Raw genomic sequence first — 27,392 nt, forward strand, 5'->3', positions numbered from 1 at the left:
TGTGAATATAACAAATAAAATAAGTGATGTATGGCCTTTTTCAGGGCTAAGTCCTAGTTTTATACTAACGATTTGATGTTTCTTACGTTTTATATATTAGTTTGTTGGGTTTATCTTTCAAATTTGACCGTAATTAATAGTTCATATTAAATAAAAATGCATTAGCTTTGTTTTTAAAAAAATAATAATAATAAAAAAATAATAATAATTGCTTGTGTTTGTTATGCAAGAACATTACGTTAAATATAAAGAATATTTCATGAATATTCATGAGCTCGCAAATGCGTCATCAGCGGCCACGCCCCATTTAAGGAAACCGGAAGTGCCATGTTCGGACTGCAGAGATTTAGCAGCTCGGTTGAAGAAGAAGACGGAGAATTAGAAGAGGCGCTCGGATTGGTCATGTTGTAATTTTCTCAACTTTAGGTTGCTGGTAACTTTTTAAAACAACCGAAATTGATTGTTTTGAACAGTTTTTGTTGATATCCGTGAGAAAAGAAAAGAAAAGAAATGGACGGAGAGTGCGAGTTGTAACGCTGTAACGTCACCCAGCAGATTTGGTTTTTGTCCCGTCAACAGTTTTGTTTGTCGTAATTCTGTCGTGGTTATGTTGTTCATGTTCTCGCGCACCGCTTCGTGAGCGTGTCGTAAACGAGTTTTATTATTGTTGTTGTTGTTATTTTATTAATTCGGTGTCGCGAGTGAACCATGAACGGGAAGTCAGCGAACGGTGCGGCGAGCGGAGCTCCGGCCTGTATTGAGGGTCTGCCGCCGCTGCCGAAGAGCCTGAGCGGCCTGCTGAACTCGAGCGGCGGATCGTGGAGGGAGATCGAGAGGATGCACGCAAAGAAGGCCATGATCCAGGACGACCTGAGGAGAGGAGCGGCTCCGGTGGACCGGGCTCTCGCCTCCAAACCGGCCAACCTGGACGCGGCGCTGGCTCTGCTCCGGAAAGAGATGGTGAGACTCGTGTCCCTGATCAGCGTCCTGCTCTCGGCGTGTCCTCACTTCCTTCCCTTTACATTTAAACCATATAGAAACACATTTCCCCCGAGTAGGGAAAAATACAGAACATATTCATTTCGATTTTTCTTTTCTAAAAATTGGACGTCTAAAAAGTTAGACTTGTCTAAATACTTTGACCCGTTATCTCAGGATTCTGATGACTTATCTCAAATGTTATCTCAGGATTCTGATGACTTATTCCAAAAGGTAGGTGTGTTGTCATCAGAATTCTGAGATAACGTTTGAGATAAGTCATCAGAATTCTGATGACTTATCCCAAAGGTAGGCGTGTTATCTCAGAATTCTGATGACTTATCCCAAAAGGTAGGCGTGTTATCTCAGAATTCTGATGACTTATCCCAAAAGGTAGGCGTGTTATCTCAGAATTCTGATGACTTATCCCAAAAGGTAGGCGTGTTATCTCAGAATTCTGATGACTTATCCCAAAAGGTAGGTGTGTTGTCATCAGAATTCTGAGATAACATTTGAGATAAGTCATCAGAATTCTGATGACTTATTCCAAAAGGTAGGCGTGTTATCTCAAGTTGGAGCTATTATCTCAATTTTGACACTTGATCCCAAATTATCTCAAGATTTTGTTGACTTGTCTCGTGATTTTGAGCTCTCTTAAAATGTTCACTTATCTCCTCCGTTTAAGAGATCCCAGTGAATATACTTATTGTCTCAGGAGTTTTGTCTTATTTATCTCAGTCTTGACTTTTTATCTGTAAATTTTGACACGGTGTGAACAGTCGGCTTTTGCGATCCAAGGATAACGGCTTGGATCTGGAGAAATGGGACTTATTATCTCGGAATTTATGAATTTACGTTGAAATGTTCTACTTTGTCCCGTCTGAAAATAATGACGCCTTTTCTTTTAAGGCACCGCCCTAAGTTTTGTGGCACACCGCACTTACTCGCTCCCGATGGGCACGAGCACTTTAGATGTGGCTTTCCGAACACGGAAGAACTTCCGGCGTTGCGTCACGTTCGTGGAACCAGGATAAAAAGCAGAACTCTTGAAAGAATTCTGAAATAATTGCAGGAAAATGTTAAGATAAACAACTCCAGAGTTTTGAGAGAGTAAGACGATAGTGTGATTTATTTATTTATTTATTTTCTTCCAGTCGCCTGAATTCTGAGGTAATAAATCTGTATTTTGAGACGTTTTGATACAGTGCCTTAAAAATGAGATAGTAGGTAATCATTTAGATGTTGTGTTGAACTATGTTGTGCGAAGTGGACTTCAATGAGCTTCAGTAAAACCAGGACTCTTGAGGTGGACGTATGGAGATAAGGAGGCTGTGATTTTCAATATGCATCGTAGATTTGTATTTCCCTGTCTCAGTCCCCTCCCCCACCCTCTGAGCTAACCCCGCCTCTTCTTTGTCCAGGTGGGTTTGCGGCAGCAGGACATGTCCCTCCTATGCCAGCTCTGGTCCCTGCACGAGTCCATCCAGGAGTACAAGGGCAGCTGTCAGGAGGCCGGCCCGGGGACCGACGCCATGGACAACGGCTTCTTCGACGAGGACGACGAGTTCTACACGGACTCCGGAGTCACGCCCACAGAGACGCCGGAGGAGAGCGAGGCATCACCGGCACGCAACGGGACGTCCGAGGACACGTGGATGCACGAGTCATTCCGCATCGCGCTATGAGAATCCGAAGCCTCTTCCTTCTTCGTTAAAAGATCAAGGGGCGGAGCCTTGACGCTGCTTGGGGTTTTTTTGTTTTGTTTTTTTCATTTCTTAATCGCCAGCAGACTTTTTTTCCTTTTTATAAACATATAAACCAAGATTATTTATTAACTATATAATACAGTATATAGCCATTTTTCTGGACGTTTTAGAATTTTATAGGACTTTATATATGAGGGAAGGGGGCGGGGCATATCTATATAGTATTCACATTTATGCTAAAAAATTGCGCGGCTCTTGTTTTTGCCAGCTGAATTCTGATCGTAGGCGAGTTTCATGACGGCAGCGCCATCGGAAATCCAGCAATCCGGGTTTCGGATCAAATCTTTGGTCTTGAGGCGACGGGAATAAATCTAACGCTGGAAAGAGGAACCGCGACCCACATTCATTCCATGCATCTATCCGTTTATCCGATCCGTTTAATCCAGGCTTTCATCTGGTCGTTCGAGGACTCAGCGGCTCGGCTCGGCTCTGGGATTTGAACTCGCGACCTCTGCTGCTTGGGTAACGCGTATATATTTAAATCCAGGCGTGCACGGCGCACGGTTCTCCTCCCACCCACCACGAGCAGCTTTTAGTCAGCAGACGAACTTCGAAACGAATCAGCCATTCGATTCAGTAAAAAAAAAAGCGATTCATTTCACAATCTACCCACGAATTCATACACTTCTTATCATTTTTTTTTCTTTCCAGAAATATTCCATGGGAAGACGCTAGAAAGTAGTACGCGATCATGATTAACGACACTTATGCATATTAATAAGGGTGCTAGCATGAAGTCTTCCTGAGGTGTAATTATTAGCGCGTGACGCCTTAATCACATCGCTTACGTTAATCACGTCCACGTGATAGGAACGCGCAAACCAAAGACGAGCGTTTTGCGTTCATAACGCGGCACGTGTTCGATGACGGTCCTTCGTAACGGAGCTGGGCGGTAAGTAGTTTCGACGCAGATAACGATTATTCGACGGAAAACTAGGAAGAATTTGTATACAGACTTGCACAAGATCATAGTATAGAAATTCCCGTTTTTAAAAAAAAAAACTGATTTAAAAATTTATTTGTGAATATGAAATAGTTTCTCGATTAAAAATTAATCGCAGGACTGAAAACGAATGCACGTGCGTTTCAACGACGCTGTTCAGACACTTTAAGAACATAAAGCCGAGGGAAAACCCCTGGAAAGAGGAACCCGCGCGCTAGACCAGGCTCGTACTGTTTCTTTATGAAGGTGTCCTTAGTCCCGCCTCTTCTCCGTGTTGATTGGCTGCAAGGCTTTTAACCCCTAACCAATCCGAACGGTTTCCGTTCTAATGGAAGTAATCTGACTCGTCGAGTAACGAGTTTTATCGCCCAGCTCTTATCAACATTGTTTGTTTGTATTGTCGACGTCCGTTCGATTCCGTTTATAATTTCCGTTCGGCGCCGCGCGAGGACGCGACGCGACGCGACGCGACGCGACGCGACGCCGGTCGTCCTCAAACAAGCCTCGAGCAGGCGTGTGCTGATAAAAACGTTTTAAACCTGTCGTTACATCGGTTTATCGTCTTAGTTTACTTCCGACATTGTTACAACGTTGTTTAAGATTCTAATCGCTGTCCATCATGGTTTTAGCGCATAGAATTTACTAGAGTTCGTTTTATTTATTTATTTTTTTAAAAATAAATAATCACCGTGAATTTTTTTTAAAAATGGTGCTAGTTTTTTAATTAAACACACTTTACGGTAATGATAAGCCTAAAATATTATATTCGTACAGATTCAGTAATTACATGGCGGTTGGGTCGAATCACACATAGAAGCTAAAAGGAATTTTTTTTTTTTTTTTAAACAAATAAAATCACATGAAGGTGGAAAAAGTAGCATTATTTGTTCCGTAAATGAATTTTTCCTCTTTTATTATAATTTTTTTTAAAGCCACACTGTTTGGATCATATCCTCTATAGATGGTATAAATAAATTAATAAATAAACAACTAGCATCATTTTCTATTTTTTCCCCCCGTGCATATAATGTTTCAGATTTATTAAATTTTCCTTTTTTTTTTTTTTTTTTCTTCTACAATTACAATTTGTTTCGATCATATCCGCTAGAAGCCTGGGAAAAAAATTTAACGAACAAAATCACGGGAAGACGAAAAGCTAGCATAAATTTTAAATATATATAAAAAAAAATAAACAAATAAAATCACAGAAACTAGCATAAATTAAAAAAAAATATTAAAAAAGTAAACAAATAAAATCAGAGAAACTAGCATAAATAAAAAAATATATATATATAAAAAAGTAAACAAATAAAATCACAGAGAAGCTAGCATAAATTTTTTTTTCCCCCCTAAACTGTATGAAAAATGTCAAACTTATTTTTATTTATTTATTTATTTAATTCCCCCCGGCCCCGAAAGATTCGTTTATTTTGTCTGATGTTTTCCGGACACTCGCGGGATTGTCTTTTCTCTCTTCCTTCAATTGTAACAATTGTTTTTAATGTGAAAATAATTCAAATGAGGGTGGCGGCGATTATCAGCACATGCCTGAGCGTAACACGGTGTCATGTATTAATCGGATTTTTTTTAAAAAATGTTCATGGTTACACACATCCAGTCGTTCTCGCCGGTTTACTGTACACCCGTGCTAATCTAGCGCAGGATAATAATTTGCGAGTGGACTCTGTATCACGTGTCTGTATTAATCATGTTTCAAGTAGCACTTGATCAGCCAATCAGAGTGGATCACTCGGTGCCTTTTACAGGCCTGGTTTCAATCCCAGGCTTTCCTGCTAAAGCGTTTGGATTCGCAAGAACGGGTTCTGTGACCGGTTTCGGTCACCGCGTCAAATCGCAGGAATTCCCGGCGAACGCTTCCTCACGTACGGTTGAACTGTATCGTACGGTGTGTTCTTGCCTCGCTGTATCGTGTTACTTGTTGGTGTGTACACGTGTACGGTGGCGTTTTCGCTAGCTCGGCTACATGTTATGTTACAACACTTCATTTATCCGGAGTAAAGCTTGCACGCGTCCGTCGTAAAGAATGACCTCACTACTGGATGTTATGTGGAAAGTTGTTTTTTTTTTATGCTTTTTTTTTTTTAACTTGTTGTTGTTGTTGTTATTATTATTATTATTATTATTATTATTATTATTATTATTATTATTATTATTAAAGCAATTTATACCACAGCCCTGTTGCCCTGTTGTATTCTTCATTCTGATTGGTCCGGAGGTGTAAGGACGTAAGATGTTTAACGTTTGTTTAGTGTTCGTCGCTCCAGAGACGGCGGGGTGTGGCGAAGCCGTTCTGGTGGATCGTGACGGCTAGAAAGAGAAGCCTTAATCCCAGGGGAAGTCTGTATTAGCGGAACTATATTAGCATTTCCATTGTTTTTAGCCAAAAGGTAAACGAGACCAACTATCATTACTCGTTAGCTACATTAGCCTCGTAGCTTGAGGGGAAATCCGACAGAGACGAACGTCCTGTCCGATCGACTTCGTTTCTCTGTGTTATAAATTCTGTTTTTTTTTCGTAGTTCCTGTTGCTTTAATCCAGCACGACGTCTACTCTGGCTTCACGAATCATTTCAGAAAGCTGTGCAACACACTCATGTTTCTATAAACATATCTTTATAGCTTTTATTTAATACACAGAAATGACACAGCACCAGGAGTGTATTGAGTCGTGTGTGTGTGTGTGTGTGTGTGTGTGTGTGGGGGGGGGGGGGGTAACACACACCATCTGCACTCTATTTGTTTATCTCGCTGATGCAAATTGGCAAGAATCTGACGAACCACCTCAGGAATGTGTGTACACACAACACGCAGGGGATCCTGGGAGATCTTCTCTTCCTCCCTCGCGGTGTGAACTTTTCACGTCAGCGACAGGTCCGTATCGTATCGTATCGTATCGTATCGTATCACACACCTGGACGAGCCCGTGCGTGGACAGAGAGAAGTGAAGTAGCCTGGGACCGGTTGGACCGAAAGCGTCGGTTCGGTCCGCTCCGAGGTCTTCGCGTTCACGTGTAGAGCTCTGGCAGGAGCGCGTGCGAGCTCGTCTGCAGTTTGTGCAGACCGTGAGACGCGCACGTCTCGACGAGCAGTCCCACGCCCACGGCGAACACGGAGAGACGTCTGCGGCAGTTCAGGATCACTGAGATAAACGAGTGTATTTATATACAGAGAGCACTTTTATTTATTTATTTATTTATTTTAAATATGTGTGGTAAGTTAATGATCATATTATAGAATGCACAAGAAGATCAGCTGAAGCTCTTGACTTGTATCTGCAGGATTTTATGGATGCGTGTGTGTGTGCTTACCCCGTACGGCCTGTGCGTTGGACGTGAGCACAAACACTCGGATGAGGGTGAAGCAGAGAGGAGAGTAATCGTGCTCCCAGATCACTGCAGGAATCAGCAGCACTTTGCCGTAGCAGGACAGCAGCAGAGCCTTCAGCAGATCGGACGTATCTACCGAGACGCCATAGAGGTTCTGTACGCACCATGATGCCGCTAACACACCTGCACAGTACACACCCAGCTCTGACCACACACACACACACACACACTGATTATTTCTCGTTACTTCGTTTATTTAATCCCATTTTGTTTTGTCTCATTCTAGTACACACTGTCTTGTTTGATACACTTGGTTGCGTTGGAGCGCGTACGCACCCAGAGAAGCCAGAGCAAACATCCCGTAAAAATCCCATTCTTTCGCGTATCTGATGATGTCAGAGGGATCACTGGTGACCTCCGAACTCTGGAGCCGCGACCATCTGAGATACGCCTCGCACAACAGGCAGAAAACACACAGCTTCCAGTGGATCTGAGGAGAGAAAACAGCTCGCTGCCTTCACCGTGTCACTGCGCTGTGTTTATAGTTCTAGAGAAGAAGTAGGCGGAGCCTCGTTCGGCGAAACTCACGTTGATCTGAGTGTTGAAGAGAATGTGTCTGAACGCCTGGATTTTACACAAGATGGCGTCTATGAGAATAATGACAGGATCGTATTCGATGTACTTGTCCACGGGCTTTGCGCAGGATCTCTGAGAAAAGGATCACAGCATGTGTTTTAGTCAAATCAACAGCATTAGAATCACCACTAAATACCCATAATGCACTTGGTTGTTTGTAGAGAAGAGGGAACTGTTTCCAATGACCAATCCATGATCACCATAGCTCCCAATGACCAATCAATGATCGCCATAGCTCTCAATGACCAATCAATGATCGCCATAGCTCCCAATGACCAATCAATGATCGCCATAGCTCTCAATGACCAATCACTGATCACCATAGCTCTCAATGACCAATCAATGATCACCATAGCTCCCAATGACCATTCACAGATCACTCCTGTTTCCAATGACCAAATGTCTGATGTCAGGTGACTTCCAGCGGCATTTTGGGCATGCGTTAACTACTTTCCCCCTGAAAATAAAACTCGAGCAGCAAACATCAGACACCAAGCATATTTTGGCTGAGTTGTTGTTATAATATTAATGAACGCATAACACTTATAGCTGTTACATTTCTAGCATGTTAGCAGGACTCACTCACACATATTGTTATCTTCACTATGCCGTTTCTGTAATCTCGGTATAATTCAGAAGCTTCCTCGTTACATTCGATGCATTTAAAAGACGCGTTCGCCATGTTCCTCTGTTTTGAAAGCGCTTGCCGGCTCACGAACACCGATTTCCGGGATATTCGCTAGGACGCGGAGTCAAACGGGTAACACTTTGGGAAATGTAGTTTTAATTCAGATAGACCGCTACATATAAACCTGACCGCGGAACTACATTACCCATGATGCCCCGCACTATCACCTGCACAACGTTTAGAACATGGCACCTGCTGGCAGGGCTGTTGTTGTGCTAGCGCTCTCGTTGCTGTACTTATGCGGAGCTATTATTTCCACCGAATATTTTTCCACGCTCGCGTTCTTTAACGGAGAGCTTAACGAGCGCGGCTGCGGGCCATCGTCCGAGTGGGAGGAGTATTCTCCGGACTGCGGTGAGTTTTGAAAACACGGAGTCGCCACGTCTTCTTAGCTCGGTGCAATGTTAATGTGCGAGGAGGAGTATGCTAGCATTCATTTCCCCACCCGTATTCACACAGGCCCCGCCCACTGCGATTACAAGTATTATTATATTTATTATTATTATTACTATTATTATTATTATTATTAAAAAGACTAATTATTTGTTTATATTTTTAAAAAATATTTTCTTATTAACATGTATTTATGTATCTATTTATTTACTTATTTATTCATTCATTTGGCTAGTTATTACTTTATTATTATTTTATTTACATATTATTTAATTTTTTTATAAACAAGCGTGTTGTTTGATTTTGCTTTTTTAAAGTAACATTATATTATTATATTATTATATTATATTTATTACATGTAGCACTGCACAAATTGTAAGATATCCTTAAATACACATATATATTTATTCGTATTTTCACCTACATGTAATTATTAGGTAGAAATTGTCAAATAAAATGTCGTATTTTTATTTAGCATCTTTTTGCGTTATTTAAACGTTTAGCTACTCATTCTAGTGCAGAGATCTGCGGGTTGTTTTGTTTTTGTTTTTGTTTTTTGGTCGAATACGGGTGGGAACTATAGAACGCCTCTTACCCGGTATGTCATTCTCACTTCCGGGTTCGTTTCCAATGTACAAAGTAGTGAAATACACACCTTCTGTGGAACTATAGCTGGACGAGCACGAACATAACAAATATGGCGTCTATACTTGATTTCTTCACTTATTTATTAGACAGCACACACACACACACACACACACACACACACACACACACACACAAATACATTTCTACACAGTGCAGCCATTTCTATAATTGTTTTAATAGATAGAATATATTTATAAGCTCCTTGGACTCTACTCTGGCATTCTCTGAAAAGTGTGTCAGGTTGTTGTGTGTGAAGTGAGAAATTAAAGGAAAACTCCACGCTGAAGCACATGAAATATATTCATGCTGAAATAGTTCTGAAGTGTTTAGTTGTTCTGGCGCTAATTCGTCTGTTGGTGGTTTGGTTTTGTTTTTTGGTGAAACCGGTGAGAAGTTAGCGCTTGTTTGTCGCTCTGACGTCACACGGAGATGATGTTGTTCCAGACGCGGTTATAGTAAGACAGAAAAAAATGTCAACAATCTCAATATCAAACAGTGACGGTTTGCCGTCAGGTCCCGAAGAGCAAGAAGGTCTTTTCTCGGAATTACTGGAGACGTCGGTGTAAACGCTGGACTCGATGTCCCAGAATTCAATGCAGCTATACGACGCAGAGACTCGGCTCCGGTGGTTAGAGGTCTGTGATGTTAGCAGCCTTTCGGAAGCTGAGCTATTGGAGGAAGTAAAACAGCTGGATAGACAAAAGGACTAAAGCGCTGCTGCATTGCTTTCTTTTATGGCACATTGTTCCCAACAACCAATCACTGATCACCATAATTCCCAGTAACCAATCACTGATCACCATGTTTCCCAATAACCAATCAGTGATCACCGTTATTCCCAATAACCAACCACTGATCACTGTTATTCCCAAGGACCAGTTTATGACACCACTATCAGCAGATAGAACAGCATTGTGGGTAATGAAAATTGTTTGTGCGTTTTTTTCATTGTCCTCTTGCAGATCCCAACGTTCTCCAGCTTGAGGATCCGGACTGTGAGGACAGTAGCAGCGCGGCCTGCGAGTCGGTCTTCTCTCTGAACGCAGAGAAGATTCTGGTGAGCATCTTACCCGTGTAACGCCGCCTGCATCCATTATATCGCATTATATCCAGCTTTATATACGTGCTTTATAGAATAATTATTTTATTTAATACAGTAAGACAAACTTGACTACAAAAGCCAAACTGCGTCCAAACCCTTCTTCTATCTTCTGAGCAGGTTTCCTCTGAGGTGCTTTGTTGTGTTGTTTTGAATTGATGGCTTGCTGCAGACCACAGGGGATGCTAACTTTTGTGCTTGACCGTAGCAGATAGCTCTTTATCAGCGGTATACGTATTATATTGTGTAGAATTTTTTGGGAGATTACACACTGTTAATTAAAATATATATATATTTATTTTAAAGACCTTGGGCTTGGGGAGAAAAGTGCTTGGACCCCTAATAAGAATTCTCTCAATTAGGCTCAATTATAGCCTTATTGATAAGATAAACATTATTATTATTATTATTATTATTAACAATGACTAATTTAGTTTTATATTTTAAAATGTTGTTTTTTTTAAAACTTATTTATTCATTCATTCATTTGTTTTTATGTGCCTACAACGCCACCCCCAACCCCCCCCACATACATTAAGGTTGACAATTGAATTGGTGTGTGTGTGTGTGTGTGTGTGTGTGTGTGTGTGTGTGTGTGTTCATGCCCTCAGAGCCAGGCCAAGGTGTTTGTGGAGCAGCGCCGCTTCCCATTCCCCGTTGAGGATCAAAACACCAACGAGGAGCTCGGTAATGTCATTCCTCTCTCTCTCTCTCTCTCTCTCTCTCTCTCTCTCTCTCTCTCTCTCTCTCTCTCTCTAAAGTGTATGTGATGATGTATTGATGCATTGACGTGAACGTGTGCTGGCTCTCAGCTATAGGATACGTCCTCATCGCCAACGGGCTCTACGATGAAGCCATCAAACACTTCTCCCTGTTACTGCAGGTCGGTTCTGTAGCATGTAACTGCAGCATTTGTAGTAATGTGATATCTGTAAAGTAAGCATGTCATTAGAACGTGATTGTCGGTTGTTGATCAGGGCGATCCAGAGCTGGTCAGTGCCATGTATGGGCGAGGGATAGCCTACGGGAAAAAGAGCTTACAGGTAAGACGGCGTATCAGAAGTAACAAAGAACTGGGATTAAGTGTAACTTCTGCCATTGTGAACAGAGATGACTGTTCAACACTCCTTCCTTACCTCCCTCTCTCTCTCTCTCTCTCTCTCTCTCTCTCTCTCTCTCTCTCACACTCTCATACGCACATCCTCTTTTGTTCTCTCTGTAGGACATAAAGAACGCTGACCTGGCTCTGTACGAGTTAAGCAGAGTGATCACACTGGAGCCCAACAGGCCAGAGGTGTACGAACAGAGAGCGGAGGTACACACACAGGCCACGCCTCCTTCACCAAGACTGACACACACACAGGCCACGCCTCCTTCCCCCCGAGACACAGAGGCCACGCCTCCTTCCCCCGAGACACACAGGCCACGCCTCCTTCACCAAGACTGACACACACAGGCCACGCCTCCTTCCCCCGAGACACAGAGGCCACGCCTCCTTCCCCGAGACACACAGGCCACGCCTCCTTCCCCCAAGACACACAGGCCACGCCTCCTTCCCCCGAGACACACAGGCCACGCCTCCTTCACCAAGACTGACACACACAGGCCACGCCTCCTTCCCCGAGACACAGAGGCCACGCCTCCTCCCCGAGACACAGAGGCCACGCCTCCTCCCCCCCGAGACACACAGGCCACGCCTCCTCCCCCCCGAGACACAGAGGCCACGCCTCCTCCCCCGAGACACAGAGGCCACGCCTCCTCCCCCCACACAGAGGCCACGCCTCCTTCCCTGAGACTGTGCTATGATCCACTATATAAGTACTTTTGTATATGTTTTATCATCTGTAATAGTGTTATTTCATTGAGGTGTGTGTGTGTGTGTGTGTGTGTAGATTCTGTCTCCTCTCGGACGGATTAGTGAAGCTCTGAGTGACCTCACTAAAGCCATCCAGCTCCAGCCTTCAGCAAGACTTTACCGTCACCGTGGAACCCTCCTCTTTATTTCAGAGGTACACACACACACACACACACACACACACACAAACCCACTGATTACTTTCCTCTAACAGCATGCCCCGAAGTGCTCGATAACGTGTCAGAACCAGCACGTTCTCGGCTGCAGTCCTCGCACTCCGAAGTGGGCAGACCGTTTAGCTCTTGCCAAAAAAAATTGTAAGACGTAATTTGCTTTGCTGTAGAAATGGTAGCGGGGCGACGTGAATGTTTTGGTGTGTTCAGGACTACGTGGCTGCTATGGAGGACTTCCAGCAGTCTCTGGAGCTGAAGAGGAACCAGCCGATCGCCATGCTGTATAAAGGCCTCACCTTCTTCCACAGGGGCCTACTTAAGGTACACGCCCACCTCATGCTTATTATTTCGCTTTAACACAAGTCGCAACATTATATGGGATCGCTCGTCCACCCCGTTCCAAGCACCCCCTCGCTGCAAAACAAAATGTCCACGGGGTTGAATCGGACGTGATCTAGCTCCGCCTCCGCCTCCTCCTCCTCCTCCTCCTCCTCCCTGTGCAGAGTGGAGACAGAAGTCCAGGGTGTGGAGACAACTCGCAGGATAAGTGTGTTAGGTGTGCTGTTCGGTGTTATACAGCGCTCTGTGGGTTAGGGCGTTAGGTCCGGCTTTATAGGAGGAGTTGGATCAGGTCCAGCTCCACCCCCTTAGACTTTTTTTGTTTTTGTTTTTGCACTCCATCAAAAAAAAAAATGAAAAAGTATTCACATGATGTCTCTCTGCACACAGGAGGCCATTGAGACATTTAAAGAAGCGTTGAAGTTGAAGTCGGACTTCATCGATGCACACAAAAGCCTGGCTCAGGCGTACAGGTAATACACACACACACACACCTGCAGCTCATCTCACATGTACTGAGGTTTATATATATATATATATATATATATATATATATATATATATATATATATATATATATATATATTCGGTGTGTATATGTGTAGGGAGTTGGGTGATTTTGACAGCGCCATGGAGAGTTTCCAGAAAGCCCTGCTGCTGAACCAGAATCATCTTCAGTCTCTGCAGCTCCGAGGGATGATGCTGTATCACCACGGCAGCCTGCAGGACGCCATCGGCAACTTCAAGGCAAGAGCAAAATCCGAGCATTTTTGGCCGGAACTCGAACGCTTAAACGAATAAGAAATACATCCGGATAGAAAAGTAAGCGGAACACGCGCGCGACTCGCCGGATCGAGACGCCACGCGTGAAAGATGTCCGAACCGCATTGAAACGTATCGTCTATCCCGCAGAGATGCCTGCAGTTGGAGCCGTATAACGAGGTGTGCCAGTACATGAAGGGTCTGAGCCACGTGGCCATGGGACAGTTCTACGAAGGCATCAAGGCTCAGACTAAAGTCATGCTGAACGATCCACTGCTGGGCCAGAAAGCCAGCTCTGAATATCTCAAAGTCAAATACCTCAGAGGTGAGCGGGCCGGGCGGGGCGGGTGATGTGATCATCTCTGTGATTATCCGTTAACTCTCACTTTTACGTGTGCAACGTATGTAATGAATGTGGTTTCTCTTTCTGTTTGGCGTTCCAGAGTACTCTCGATATTTGCACTCTCACCTGGACATCCCGGTAGCGGAATACAACGTGGACCAGGATCTTCCGGGGAACTTTAAGAACCACTGGGCTAAAAACCTGCCCTTCCTCATAGAGGATTACGAAGAGCAGCCCGGACTGCAGCCGCACATAAAGTGAGTCTGAGGCGGATGAACCGAGCGGCGTCTCCTCGGCGCCCGCCCCGGTTCTGTTCCGCGTATATAACGTGCGCGTCTGTGTCTTTAAGGGACGTTCTACCTCAGGATTTCGACAGTTACTCTCCGGAGGTGCAGAAGCTGATCTGTACGGCGGATCATCTGGGCACGCTCATGCAGTACAACACGTCAGGGTTCCTGTCCAACCAGCGCATCCACAGAGGTCAGACAGGAAATCTGGAGTCATGGGAAAACTTTGTTTCCATTTGTTTGGAAGCCCAGCTGTTCTTCGTTTAAATGCCGGCCTTGTTTGCGACGATACAGCTGCGAGTAAATAATCACTAACCGAGTCACGTGTGTTCATCTGTATACAGCCATGGGTCTGGCCACCATCGAGGTGATGCAGGCGATGCAGCGGACGTGGAGTAACTCGAAAGTGCGCGTCAACGGCAAAACCAGGCAGCTCCAGTGGAGGGACATGTTCGACATCGCCGTGAAATGGAGGAGGTAACACGTACCGGAAGACTTTATCCTGAGAAAATGCTGTTCTCGAGCAGGTGCCTTAGATATCTAATCACGTGTGTGTGTGTGTGTAGGATCGCTGATCCCGATCAGCCTGTTCTGTGGTTGGATCAGATGCCAGAACGGAGCCTGAGCAGAGGATTTAATAACCACATCAACCTCATCAGGTGCCGCAACACACACGATAGATCGGACACACTCTCTCTTTTAGATCAGGTTCAACCGGTTCTCGGCGGTTTCCTAGTTTTACGCTTCACAATTATTTCTGGCCCAGAAATCAGCTCCGCCCACAAACCAGGCATAGCACAGATCCGATATCCAGTATTGGTATCAGGCCGATCTCACGTGAGATGTCTGGAAAAATTGTATTCTGGCACATTCTATCACGTCGATCTTGTATCGTCATATCCCCCATCCTTACATTTTTGTAAATCTGTATTGTGCGGTAACGTAATGTAATGTGTGTGTGTGTGTGTGTGTGAGACGTTCAGGGGCCAGATCATCAACATCAGATATATGGAGTACTTTGGCAGCATCCTGGACTTCATCAAAGACCGAATATTAGTCTATCACGGGTAAGCGGCTCCGGTTTCATCCTGGTTCTGCCGATACAGAGCGTTCTGCCAGTTTAACAGCGTCGCTCGTTTTTCAGCGCGTATAATCCACGCGGCGTGCAGGAAGTGAAGCAGGCTCTGGAGAACGTGAACAAAGTGGAGGACCTGCTGCCTATAATGAAGGTAACAGCATCCACCCAGGAAGGTCACATGACCTTTCTGTGCCAGCTCAACACGACTATAAATGCCACATGTCTGAAACGCTGAAGTGTGTGTGTGTGTGTGTGTGTGTGTGTCTAAAGCAGTTCAACAGTAAAACGAGAGACGGGTTCACCGTGAACTCGAAGGTTCCGAGTTTGAAGGATCCTGGGACGGAGTACGACGGCTTCACCATCACCATCACAGGAGACCGGTCAGCCATCACGCCTTCCCGACTCTTAACCGCTCACCTTTTTAAATCTGCCGACGAGTGAAATCATTCAGTACGTTCAGAACGCTGGCACGGATCAGAGGTTGACGTTAAGGAAAATGAGACGGCCGTTCGTGCCCCAGTTGGTACACACGCCTTCTGAGTTTATTCGTTTCAGGCCGCTTCGGATGAACAGAACTGGAACGGACCGGTTTTCCCCCGTATAAAGAGGCGTGCGGGCAGCGCAGACGCGCTGACGTCATGATTATAATCGTATTAGGAACGCCTGAATTCCATCTGTAGGGTGTGTGTGTGTGTGTGTGTGTGTGTGTGTGTGTGTTGGGTTTCTTTCCAAACTATACATATGGTGGTGCAGCGGTAAAAGATCTCATTAGGGGGGAGGTTGTTCTGGTTGTGCTGTGGTAACCTCATAATATGAGAAAACACACACACACACACACACACACACACACACACACACACACTTCAAGTTGTTGATGTCTTATTCATATTGATTTGATGTCTTTTCATGATGTCTCCATAGATCATAAAAGCAACACACACACACACTTGAGCGGGTCTTGATTGGGGCGTGTGCGTAACTGCGGTGGGTTTGGATTAAAAACAGGGAGAGACGCGTGTGTGTGTGTGTGTGTGTGGGTGGGAGAATTAGGATGGATAATGAGCTTGTGTATGTTTTTTATTTATTTACATGGAGATATGAAGTAATGATGTGTTTCGGTGATGGTTCTATAAATAAATGATGAGGTGTGTGTGTGTGTGTGTGTGTGTGTGTGTGTGTGTGTGTGTCCAGTGTGGGAAACATGTTGTTCTCAGTGGAGACTCAGACCACAGAGGAGAGGACGCAGCAGTACCAGTCGGAGATCGAGGCTCTTTATAAAGACCTGACGGCTAAAGGCAAAGCCCTCATGCTGTCCTCCGAGCTAGGGGTGTGTTTTCTTTCGCTCCCTCTCTCTGTCCGTCCTTCAGTCGCTCAGTTTCTCTGTCTCTGTCTTACTTTTTCTCTTTCTCTGCATTTCTCTCTAAATCTCTCTCTCTCTCTCTCTCTCTCTTAAACATTGTCATCCATTGGCTGTAGAGAGGTCACATGACTTTGTGCTGTAATTGAAAATGGACAATATTAATTGAGTTGATTTCGTATTAACAAACTCACTGCCTATGTACATCTCTCTCTCTCACTCTGTCTCTCGTCCTCACTCTCTGCGTGTCTGTAGGATTCGGATGCGGTGTGTAACCTCGTCCTCTCGCTGGTGTATTATTTCTGTAACCTCATGCCCCTGTCCCGAGGCTCCAGGTACGGACGCTCTCTCTCTCTCTCTCTCTCTCCACATGTCACGCTAAACGAGACGTAGCAGCTTAGCTGGTAACTCTGAGGAACAATACCGAGTGTGTTTTGCCACCATGTTAAGGAAACAAAAAATTCCTTTAATAATAATAATAATAACAACATCCAGTCTTTTATAGGAATGACACGGACATCAGTAGCACTAAAAGCGTAAATATAACTATAAAAACAAACCCTTAACAAGTACTTACTTTACATAAAGTACGCCATCTGGACCTCATGAGGGGTGCCAAAAGTTTTGTTACGTTTCCAGTCTTAATAATACCCCAGCCATTTCAATAAGACGAGTTCAACTATACTACAACATGATTAGCCTCAGTACTGCATGCTAATTGATCATTTCATTAAAGGAGCGGCGTGTCATATTTTTAAAGGAGCGGCGTGTCATTTTTAAAGGAGCGGCGTGTCATATTTTTAAAGGAGTGGCGTGTCATATTTTTAAAGGAGCGGTGCGTCATTTTTAAAGGAGCGGTGTGTCATTTTTAAAGGAGCGGTGTGTCATTTTTAAAGGAGCGGTGTGTCATTTTTAAAGGAGCGGTGTGTCATATTTTTAAAGGAGCGGCGTGTCATATTTTTAAAGGAGCGGCGTGTCATATTTTTAAAGGAGCGGCGTGTCATTTTTAAAGGAGCGGCGTGTCGTATTTTTAAAGGAGCGGCATGTCGTATTTTTAAAGGAGCGGCGTGTCGTATTTTTAAAGGAGCGGCGTGTCATTCATAAAGGAGCGGCGTGTCGTATTTTTAAAGGAGCGGCGTGTCGTATTTTTAAAGGAGCGGCGTGTCGTATTTTTAAAGGAGCGGCGTGTCTTATTTTTAAAGGAGCGGCGTGTCGTATTTTTAAAGGAGCGGCGTGTCATATTTTTAAAGGAACGGTGTGTCATTTTTAAAGGATGAAAACCCTGACAAGTCTCCTCCACATCCTTGGTTAAAAATACCTCTTCCTCAGTTGCGTTTTAAATAAAAACGAGCAGAGCTAGAAACTAGAGCTTTGTTCTGTCTGGGGGCGGAGCTCGTTTCGGGGTCAGAAAATCTCTAAATATAAGCATGAAATGAAAGAACTTAGTTTTGTTTTTGTTTTGTTTTTTAAATTAATGGCAGTTTTGTATGTTAGTTCTGCTAATCAAAATTTGCCTTTTTGACGTTTCTTTAAAAGTTACAGTTCTAGAAGCACATAGAGATTACATACCGCAGCTTTAACTTTAACGCATTTACTTCATCTGATGCTAATAATTCCGTGGAACGTTAATATTATAATCCAATTATTTTAGTCCAGTGATGATTTACATTGGGTTTATAGTGGAATTTCTTTGTGTGTGTGTGTGTGTGTGTGTGTGTGTGTGTGTGTGTAGCATCGTGGCCTACTCCGTGGTGATGGGAGCTCTGATGGCGAGCGGGAAAGAAGTCGTAGGCACAATTCCAGCCGGGAAGGTAAAGATTAGATTTGAAATGAAAAGCGCGCGTCTCCGAGCGGGTTCTCGGGACAGCCAGGGGTGTGTGTAGTTACAGCGCCATCACCAAAGCTGCTCTGCAATTAGGTCCCGTGAACGCATTATATTTAACATTTCACTAGCAGTGAAGGGGACGATGTAACGTCGCGTACATCATACATAAATACGAAATACGACGTTTTCTCTTCCAGCTGGTGGATTTCGAAGCCATGACCATGCCGAGCCCCGATCGCTTCACCAAAACGGCCAAAAGCTGGATGAACCTGAAGAGGTGACGATTCTGCTCAGGCACTCTGATTGATTTGATTATTTGTCATATATATCATTTCGATATTTAGAGTACATGGGGGTCGGACAAACGAGTAGCCCGGGTGTCATAACGATCCCATCCCTGTAACGTTTCTAACCCTCCTGTCTTGTTCTGTCTCCTCTACGCAGTCTCCCCAGCTGGTACCAGAACCTTCCGTCCGTAGCCGAGACGTTCCAGTTCGCCCGAACCATGATCGAGGTCCTGAACACCGACTCGTCCTCGCACTGTCCCAAGAGGTCTTAAAAGCCGCCTGCGTCCTTCCTGCTCGCGCCCCTCGTTTCTTTTTCATACAGAATGTCTTCCAGTATAAAGATCTGTATCAGAGTCTTAATAATTAACCCCTGAGGAAAAAAAAAAAAAAGAGAGAAGGTTTTACCGGAAGTTAATTCGGGAAAACGGAGCGCATTTAATGACCCCCTTTATAAAATCTTCTTTAAGATTCCTACGTTTTAAAATAAACGCGCGACTGTAAAAGGGCTCGAATTATTCGCCGATTTTCAGGTTCAGAACCAGGATTATCGAAATACATATCGGTCCAAATGCAGCTCGTCCCCCGTGGTTTTTAGTTCGGAAAGTTTGGACTCGCCTCTGAAACCGATCTCGTTTTATTCACTTTTAAGTTTTAACGGCGTTCTCTTTTTTTTTTTTTTTCCCCACGTCAGGGTCTTTTGAGTGCTTATTTTTAAAGAGCGGGGCGTGTTTAGGAATGAAACGTGACGTATCGATTACGCGAGGCTTCGCAAAGCAGCGCTGGAAATGAATAAACGTCGAGTTGATGCAAAGCTGTGTTTCTTTTATATTGTAATGCGTTTTAGATGCAAAGCTTACTCGAAGCACGGACTTGAAGGAAATTGAGGCAGAAGGTTCTAACGAGTGCACGTTAGATGTTACGGTCAGGTCTACTACTGATCCAGTGTGATAATCTGTTTTTAGTGAAATGAGTCAATTCACTTAATAATAATAATAATAATAATAATAATAATAATAATAATAATAAGGGTGTAAGGCACTGACAGCTGAAAAAGTGCTTGGATTAATCCCCAGAACATCCTATATAAGGTATAATAATAATAATAATAATAATAATAATAATAATAATAAGAGGATTTCTGACCTTTTTTTTTTCAAGGGAGTCGGTTCATTTGACTCACCAATAAGAGTCGACTCAGTCGTTCAGATCCCAAATGGCTCACTGATCAGTGATTTGATCTTCTAATGGCTGAAATGGTTTCATGACATTTTATTCGATCCTTTTATCCTAACTGGTGGCTCGTCTAGGCGAGTCGACTCTCTAGACGAGTCGACCCGATGGCAAACGACACATCACTAGAGCCCCGAATGTGAACCGAGGGTCCGCCAGTGGATTCAGCCCCTGGATGGAAAACAAGCGTCTGGAAAATCCCTGCTGCTTAAATCTGTGTGCTATTCCTGGAATTATTTTCACCGATTAACGCCAGCGATTTCGTCGTGACCTCGCAGTCCGCCCGTCTGTTTGTCCGTCGTTTCCATAGTTCGCAGCATTCCAAAGTGATGGCAAATGTTCTTGAGGAATTTCTTCTCCGTTCTCGGGAGAACTCGGCTGCCAAGAAACCTTCATTTTCCGTCAGCCTCTCTCGTTCACCTCTCTCGTCCAGTGTTCAGCGTAGTTTAATATATTATGATAGAAATACACACCGATCAGCCGGAACATTAAAACCACCTGCCTAGTATGTGCTCTGTGTGACCAGAACAGCTCCAATCCGTCGAGGCACGGACTCCACGAGACCTCTGAAGGTGTGCTGTGGTATCTGGCACCAAGACGTTAGCAGCAGATCCTTTAAGTCCTGGAAGTTGAGAGGTGGGGCCGCGGTGGATCGGACTCGTTTGTCCAGAACGTCCAACAGACGCTCAATCAGATTGAGATCTGGAGAATTTGGAGTCCGAGCTCTTAGTCATGTTCAAAGCGTTCCTGAACTATTTTTGCAGGGTGCATCATCACTGCCGTGAAGGAGTGTACTTGGTCTGCAATAATAATCGTTTAGGTAGATGATGCGTATCAAAGTGACCTCCACATGAGTACCAGGGCTCAAGGTTTTCCCAGCAGAACATCGCCCAGACCATCACACCGCATCCGCCGGCTCGCCTTCTTCACGTAGTGCATCTTGGTGCCGTGTCTTCCCCAGGTAAGCGACGTACACACACACACACACACACACACGGCCGTCTACTGTATGACTACGCAAAAGACCTGCCGTTTTCTACAGACGCCCCGACCCAGTCGTCTAGCCGTCACAATCCGGCCCTCGTTAAACTCGCTCGGATCCTCACGCTTGCCCATTTTTCCTGCTTCCAAAACGTCGACTTCGAGGACTGACCGTTCACTCGCTGCCTAATAAATATATATCCCCTACTCAACATGTACCACTGTAACCAGATAATCAACCTCGTTCAGCGCTTTCAACGTTCCGGCTGAACAACGTACGCCGTTCCGTCCCGTCATCGTTTCTAGGAAAGCTTTCCTCGGGTTCAACTTTTTCAGCTTTAACGTGAAAGAAGGGTCAAGTACCGACAGATACGGAGGGAGCGTATCTGACAGAAACAGGTCTGTAGATGTTTCAGATCGATTCGATTTCAGGCGGATCGTTGTTTATATCATTGACGAATGTTACTCATACCAGTGGAATGGGACGCTACGGTATAATCCACAATTCCAGTGAAATATTGCTCAACCCTCGCTACAGGAAAAACATCATGCTCATTGACTATGAAAGATAAAAATGTGTGTGTGTGTGTGTGGAAATCCCTTCACAAAGTGGAATTCTATTCCCACAGTTGTAGAAAAGATGTGAAATAATCTAAAAACTATAGACTTTTATTGAATGCAGCCACATCCGACCGTTTATTTATTTATTTTCCCCCCAAACCGCCACAAGCATCCGGTCGTTATATAAAATATATATATTTATATACATATACACCAGGTACATTTATAAACCGTATCGCGTTAAAATAGTGTGGAAATGAATAGTACAGAAAGGGATTCCGATGAAATAAGAAGGTTTCCTTTGAATCCGGTCGGAGTAGTCAGGAACTTCCCTTTTCATTTGTTTATTTGTTTGTTTGTAACAGAGAATACCTTTTTATCGTTAACTCCATGTGCGTTAAATTGTAAGTAAAGAAGCGACGAAGCGGTTAAAAGTACTCGTTTAACTACGTCCCCTAAGTAGAAGGCGGGACGTTATTACGGACGTGACGGTACGCGTGAGAAAGAAGGCTTTCTATAATAATAATAATAATAATAATAAGGACGTCATCGAAGAGAAAGCTACAGTGTGTCACGTATTTCAGCGGCGAGAAAATAATACTCCTACGTCGTTTTGAACTAATCGAAGGATAAGTGAGACGTTCAATTGATTAGTTTCAGGCCTTGGGTTTACATACTGTATTTCTGGCCCTGAAATGAGCTCCGCCCCCCAGCTGGGAAACAGCCGCTCGGCTCACGGGAAATACGTCGTTTCAACAGATGTCTGGCGGTTGTTTGTGGAGGAAGGCTGGAGAGAAAAACATTACAAACTGCACCTTTTAGATTTGAGTTATATGACATTGGGCTCCACCCCTAATTACAGGAACACGTCGGAGTCAGAGGTCAAGCCTCAAACTCGCACAGGTAGTACATGCGCCGGTCGCAGTAGTTGTCCCACCAGTCTCCGTCGTCGGAGGACATGGCGACGCAGTTCTCGCGTTTCCCGCCGTCGGGTTGGCTGGACAGGAAGTGCTTCCGCCACTGGAAATAGGTGACGCGCGTGCCGTCGTCGAACAGGTAGAGCCCCTCAGAGCGCAGGTCGTTGATGCCCAGCCACACGGGCCAGTTGCTACCGGGTAACGCCAGCTTCACGTACTCAGCCAGAGCCTCTTGTTCACGGCGATCTCGCGGCATCGCCATGCGTCCGCCGCGCTCCTGGCATTTCTGAGAAGCGCCGACGTAGGTGTCGTACACACGGTACACCAGGAAGCACTTCTGGCCCACTTTCCGGCCCTTAACGCAACCTGGAACACGTTAGAAAGATACTAGAAAATGATATTTCCATAACGATTGGCACCAAACAAATCAACCAGCGGTCGTTTCCGCCCACAAACCTTCCAGGCGGCCGATTTCTTTGCGGTTGTCCTTGCAGAAGTTCGAGACGTCGTGGATGGAGTCCTCGACGTCGGCCACTTTGCCCTCCATCCGCAACAACCGGTCCTGCAGCTGGCTCACCTTCACGTCCAGCGTGTAATGGCCCACGTTCAGCTTATGGATGGCCTGGTCCATCGCTGCCAGCCTGGACACTGAGGCAAACCACAAAAACGCTGAGTCATCCAAGATGGAGGGGTGGATTCAGGTGTTTTAATAACTGTAGGTGTTAAAAACTCAGCTAGATGGAGGTGCTCTGAGGTAAACGGAGTGTTTTGAGCCTCGATGTGGAGTACGAGGGAGCACAGGAAGCAAGAACGTGATCATAAATAATTTTAAACCGCTAAAAAATATGAATTATTGATGCAGTTTATTACAAAATTATTTATATAAAATAAATATAATTATTTTTTAAAAAGTCAGAACCAAATCCAAATGTGTAACTGGTTTTTAATTCACGATAGAATAAAGCCAGTCTAGTAATAACTCGGACGTTTACCCCCTGCTGTGCTTTGTGTTCGATGCTTCAAAGTAACCCTTTGATGGTGATTAGCATGTCGAGTGTGGCCTGTGTGCGCCTGTCTCATCACGCCTGCTCTCGGTGATGGTAAGAAACAAAAACACTACTACGGGTGTTTGTGTTGTGAGGAGACGCACACAAGTAGTTGTAGTTGCTCTCGTAGTCGGATTCGGCAGCCGTGGGTTCGGGCTCGGGCTCGGGCTCGGGTTCTGGCTCGGGCTCGGGCTCGGGTTCGGGCTCGGGCTCGGGTTCGGGTTCGGTCTCGGGCTCGGGCACGGGCTCCTCGATGTCTGGAGTGTCTCCTCTCCCTCTCACCCAGTCACTCTGCAGTCGGAGGACACCGAACAAACACAGCGCAAATACCGCATGCTGTAAATACAGCTCTTAAAACTGCACAGGAAAGACTGTTTTTAACCAGCACGACTGTAAAATACTGCATAAAAAACGAAATAAACAGTTGGAGATACCGTGCATTATAAAGACAGCCGGAGATACCGCACATTGTAAACACAGCGGGAGATACTGCAAAAGAAATACTGCACATTATAAACACAGCGGGAGATACTGCACATTATAAACACAGCTGGAGATACCGCACATTATAAACACAGCTGGAGATACTGCACATTATAAACACAGCTGGAGATACTGCAAAAGAAATACTGCACATTATAAACACAGCGGGAGATACTGCACATTATAAACAGCTGGAGATACTGCACATTATAAACACAGCTGGAGATACTGCACATTATAAACAGCTGGAGATACTGCAAAAGAAATACTGCACATTATAAACACAGCGGGAGATACTGCACATTATAAACAGCTGGAGATACTGCACATTATAAACACAGCTGGAGATACCGCACATTATAAACACAGCTGGAGATACTGCACATTATAAACACAGCTGGAGATACTGCACATTATAAACACAGCGGGAGATACCGCACATTATAAACACAGCTGGAGATACTGCACATTATAAACAGCTGGAGATACTGCAAAAGAAATACTGCACATTATAAACACAGCGGGAGATACTGCACATTATAAACAGCTGGAGATACTGCACATTATAAACACAGCTGGAGATACCGCACATTATAAACACAGCTGGAGATACTGCACATTATAAACACAGCTGGAGATACTGCACATTATAAACAGCTGGAGATACTGCAAAAGAAATACTGCACATTATAAACACAGCTGGAGATACTGCACATTATAAACAGCTGGAGATACTGCGAAAGAAATACTGCACATTATAAACACAGTGGGAGATACTGCACATTATAAACACAATGGGAGATACTGCACATTATAAACACAGCGGGAGATACTGCACATTATAAACACAATGGGAGATACTGCACATTATAAACACAGCTGGAGATACTGCACATTATAAACACAGCTGGAGATACTGCAAAAGAAATACTGCACATTATAAACACAGCGGGAGATACTGCACATTATAAACACAGCGGGAGATACTGCACATTATAAACACAGCGGGAGATACTGCACATTATAAACAGCGGGAGATACTGCACATTATAAACACAGCGGGAGATACTGCACATTATAAACACAGCGGGAGATACTGCACATTATAAACACAATGGGAGATACTGCACATTATAAACACAGCTGGAGATACTGCAAAAGAAATACTGAACATTATAAACACAGCGGGAGATACTGCACATTATAAACAGCTGGAGATACTGCACATTATAAACACAGCTGGAGATACCGCACATTATAAACACAGCTGGAGATACTGCACATTATAAACAGCGGGAGATACCGCACATTATAAAGACAGCGGGAGATACTGCAAAAGAAATACTGCACATTATAAACACAGCGGGAGATACTGCACATTATAAACAGCTGGAGAAACTGCACATTATAAACAGCTGGAGATACTGCACATTATAAACACAATGGGAGATACTGCACATTATAAACAGCTGGAGATACTGCACATTATAAACAGCTGGAGATACTGCACATTATAAACACAATGGGAGATACTGCACATTATAAACAGCTGGAGATACTGCACATTATAAACACAGCTGGAGAAACTGCACATTATAAACACAGCTGGAGAAACTGCACATTATAAACACAGCTGGAGAAACTGCACATTATAAACACAATGGGAGATACTGCACATTATAAACAGCTGGAGATACTGCACATTATAAACACAATGGGAGATACTGCACATTATAAACAGCTGGAGATACTGCACATTATAAACACAATGGGAGATACTGCACATTATAAACACAATGGGAGATACTGCACATTATAAACAGCTGGAGATACTGCAAAAGAAACACTGCATTTAGCAAATTCTACGTAATATACACAAACACACGTGAATACTGCCCAAGAAACATTGCGTATTGTAAATCCAGCTGTGAATACTGCGTGTTGTAAACACAGTTAGACGCACGACAAGGAAAACTGGATAAGAATTGCCTTTGTCAGTAGCGCTGTAAATACTGTACACGACGTCTTCGAAACACACCTGTAAAACACTCGCCGGGAAAACACTGCTGTTCATACAGTTCCAAAATCTGCAGTAAATACGACACCACATATACTCTACACTGGAAATGCAGGTGCAAGTATTTTAAATCTATATCATTATAACACTTTTATTCATCCTTACAGATTTACAAAAAAAACAACCAACAAACAGGAAATGTATGAATCAATTCCTGTGTTATTTCTAAGCAGATGAATGCATCACTGTACATGCACCATCACCACAGTATAGCTGCTACTCATCTATTAGACCACTGGATCGTTTTCCTCTCGGATTTGAGACGACCCGGTGGCGTTCACGTAAAAGTCTCACCTGGATATCCTGAGCGGTCCGGTCCTGTCCGAGAGCGGTGCTGTTTCCTGCGGTCTCAGCCCAGGACACGCACGGCAATGCCAACGCAGCAAGCAGGAGCACAGCTAACCCCATCTTCTCCTCGCTCTCTCTCTCTCTCTCTCTCTCGGTCTGAACTTTCTGTCTCTTTGTGCTGCTCGCTCGCTCGCTCTGTCCTGACTGATCTTGTCCAACAACAGGAAACTCTTTTCCCACCTCCCACTTCCACGGGCCGTTTTAACTCTCTCTCTCTCTCTCTCTCTGTTGCACACTCTCCAAAACTCTTATTCATTCATCTGTAAACAAACAAAAAAACCCTTGGGCTTGTCTTGTTGGAACAAAACCCGTTCCAATGTGTAAAATCTTCCAGTGCTTCCTGAAGCAGGTTGTAATGAGTGTGTGTGTGTGTGAGAGAGAGAGAGAGAGAGAGAGAGAGAGAGCAGCTCAGTTTCCTTTAAGCATGGAAGGAATTCAGAGCACCGGCCGGGGCCACACAAAATGCTCCCATTCTTTCTCCGGTGTTTGGATGAGACCGGAGGATGGAGGCGTGGAGTCTGGCCTCGAGTCCCCGAGTCGTTCCCTTTTCATTACACAACTAACGTTCATTTCACTAAAACCCGTCCCAGATGAGAATAAACACTGTACTCAAAGAGCAGTCTTTTACACACGGCTCCTGAAGCTTAACAAACTCTTCGGTCGTGGGGGTTTTTTTTCCCTCCGGGCGTACGTCTCATGCACTGTATTTACAGCTGAACAGATTCCTGTCTGTTGAGGAGCAGGCTAGGTTCTCTGCCATCCGGGCTACAATATACTAAATCTCACAAGCAATAAATCCAGCTGCTCAAAACGACCATGTTCTTTAACAACGTTACAGTACATTACCTCAAGATACACCTTCTTAAAAAAAAAAAAAAAAAAAATATTGGCACCTTTCCAAGACATTCCAACTTTTGGAAGCAAAAAATGCAGAACTTTTAATAA

General features: G+C 44.2%; 4 protein-coding genes across 5 annotated transcripts; 2 read left to right on the forward strand and 2 right to left on the reverse strand.

The window, feature by feature from the left end:
* Window positions 1–305: 305 nt before the first annotated feature.
* Window positions 306–4,970, forward strand: fam89a (family with sequence similarity 89 member A). The gene is made up of 2 exons (XM_017450048.3): window positions 306–960; window positions 2,400–4,970. The coding sequence occupies exons 1-2, from the start codon at window positions 709–711 to the stop codon at window positions 2,661–2,663; spliced, it is 516 nt and encodes a 171-aa protein (XP_017305537.1). The 5' UTR covers window positions 306–708; the 3' UTR covers window positions 2,664–4,970.
* Window positions 4,971–5,098: 128 nt separating this feature from the next.
* arv1 (ARV1 homolog, fatty acid homeostasis modulator) lies at window positions 5,099–8,391 on the reverse strand. The gene is made up of 5 exons (XM_017450034.3): window positions 8,257–8,391; window positions 7,623–7,742; window positions 7,371–7,524; window positions 7,017–7,238; window positions 5,099–6,847 (listed from the first exon to the last, which is right to left on the reverse strand). Exons 1-5 carry the CDS (start codon window positions 8,350–8,352, stop codon window positions 6,714–6,716), a joined length of 726 nt encoding a protein of 241 aa, XP_017305523.1. The 5' UTR covers window positions 8,353–8,391; the 3' UTR covers window positions 5,099–6,713.
* A 152-nt stretch (window positions 8,392–8,543) lies between these two features.
* On the forward strand, window positions 8,544–19,615 carry ttc13 (tetratricopeptide repeat domain 13). 2 transcript variants are annotated; one of them, XM_017449996.2, is made up of 23 exons: window positions 8,544–8,712; window positions 10,362–10,456; window positions 11,110–11,185; window positions 11,311–11,381; window positions 11,476–11,541; window positions 11,721–11,813; window positions 12,391–12,507; window positions 12,737–12,847; window positions 13,256–13,338; window positions 13,471–13,612; window positions 13,778–13,952; window positions 14,071–14,227; window positions 14,320–14,450; window positions 14,602–14,734; window positions 14,824–14,916; window positions 15,241–15,324; window positions 15,402–15,486; window positions 15,606–15,715; window positions 16,527–16,662; window positions 16,948–17,027; window positions 18,425–18,503; window positions 18,715–18,794; window positions 18,962–19,615. In XM_017449996.2, exons 1-23 carry the CDS (start codon window positions 8,544–8,546, stop codon window positions 19,074–19,076), a joined length of 2,481 nt encoding a protein of 826 aa, XP_017305485.1. In that variant the 3' UTR covers window positions 19,077–19,615. The 2 variants fall into 2 exon arrangements, with proteins under 2 accessions (XP_017305485.1, XP_017305495.1); XM_017450006.2 differs by having other exon boundaries at window positions 15,609–15,715.
* clec11a (C-type lectin domain containing 11A) lies at window positions 19,465–26,770 on the reverse strand. The gene is made up of 4 exons (XM_017450022.3): window positions 26,394–26,770; window positions 23,644–23,830; window positions 22,950–23,141; window positions 19,465–22,859 (listed from the first exon to the last, which is right to left on the reverse strand). Exons 1-4 carry the CDS (start codon window positions 26,505–26,507, stop codon window positions 22,459–22,461), a joined length of 894 nt encoding a protein of 297 aa, XP_017305511.1. The 5' UTR covers window positions 26,508–26,770; the 3' UTR covers window positions 19,465–22,458.
* Window positions 26,771–27,392: the final 622 nt, after the last annotated feature.

This window comes from Ictalurus punctatus, chromosome 2 (genome assembly GCF_001660625.3).
Source record: "Ictalurus punctatus breed USDA103 chromosome 2, Coco_2.0, whole genome shotgun sequence".
NCBI lineage: Eukaryota > Metazoa > Chordata > Actinopteri > Siluriformes > Ictaluridae > Ictalurus > Ictalurus punctatus.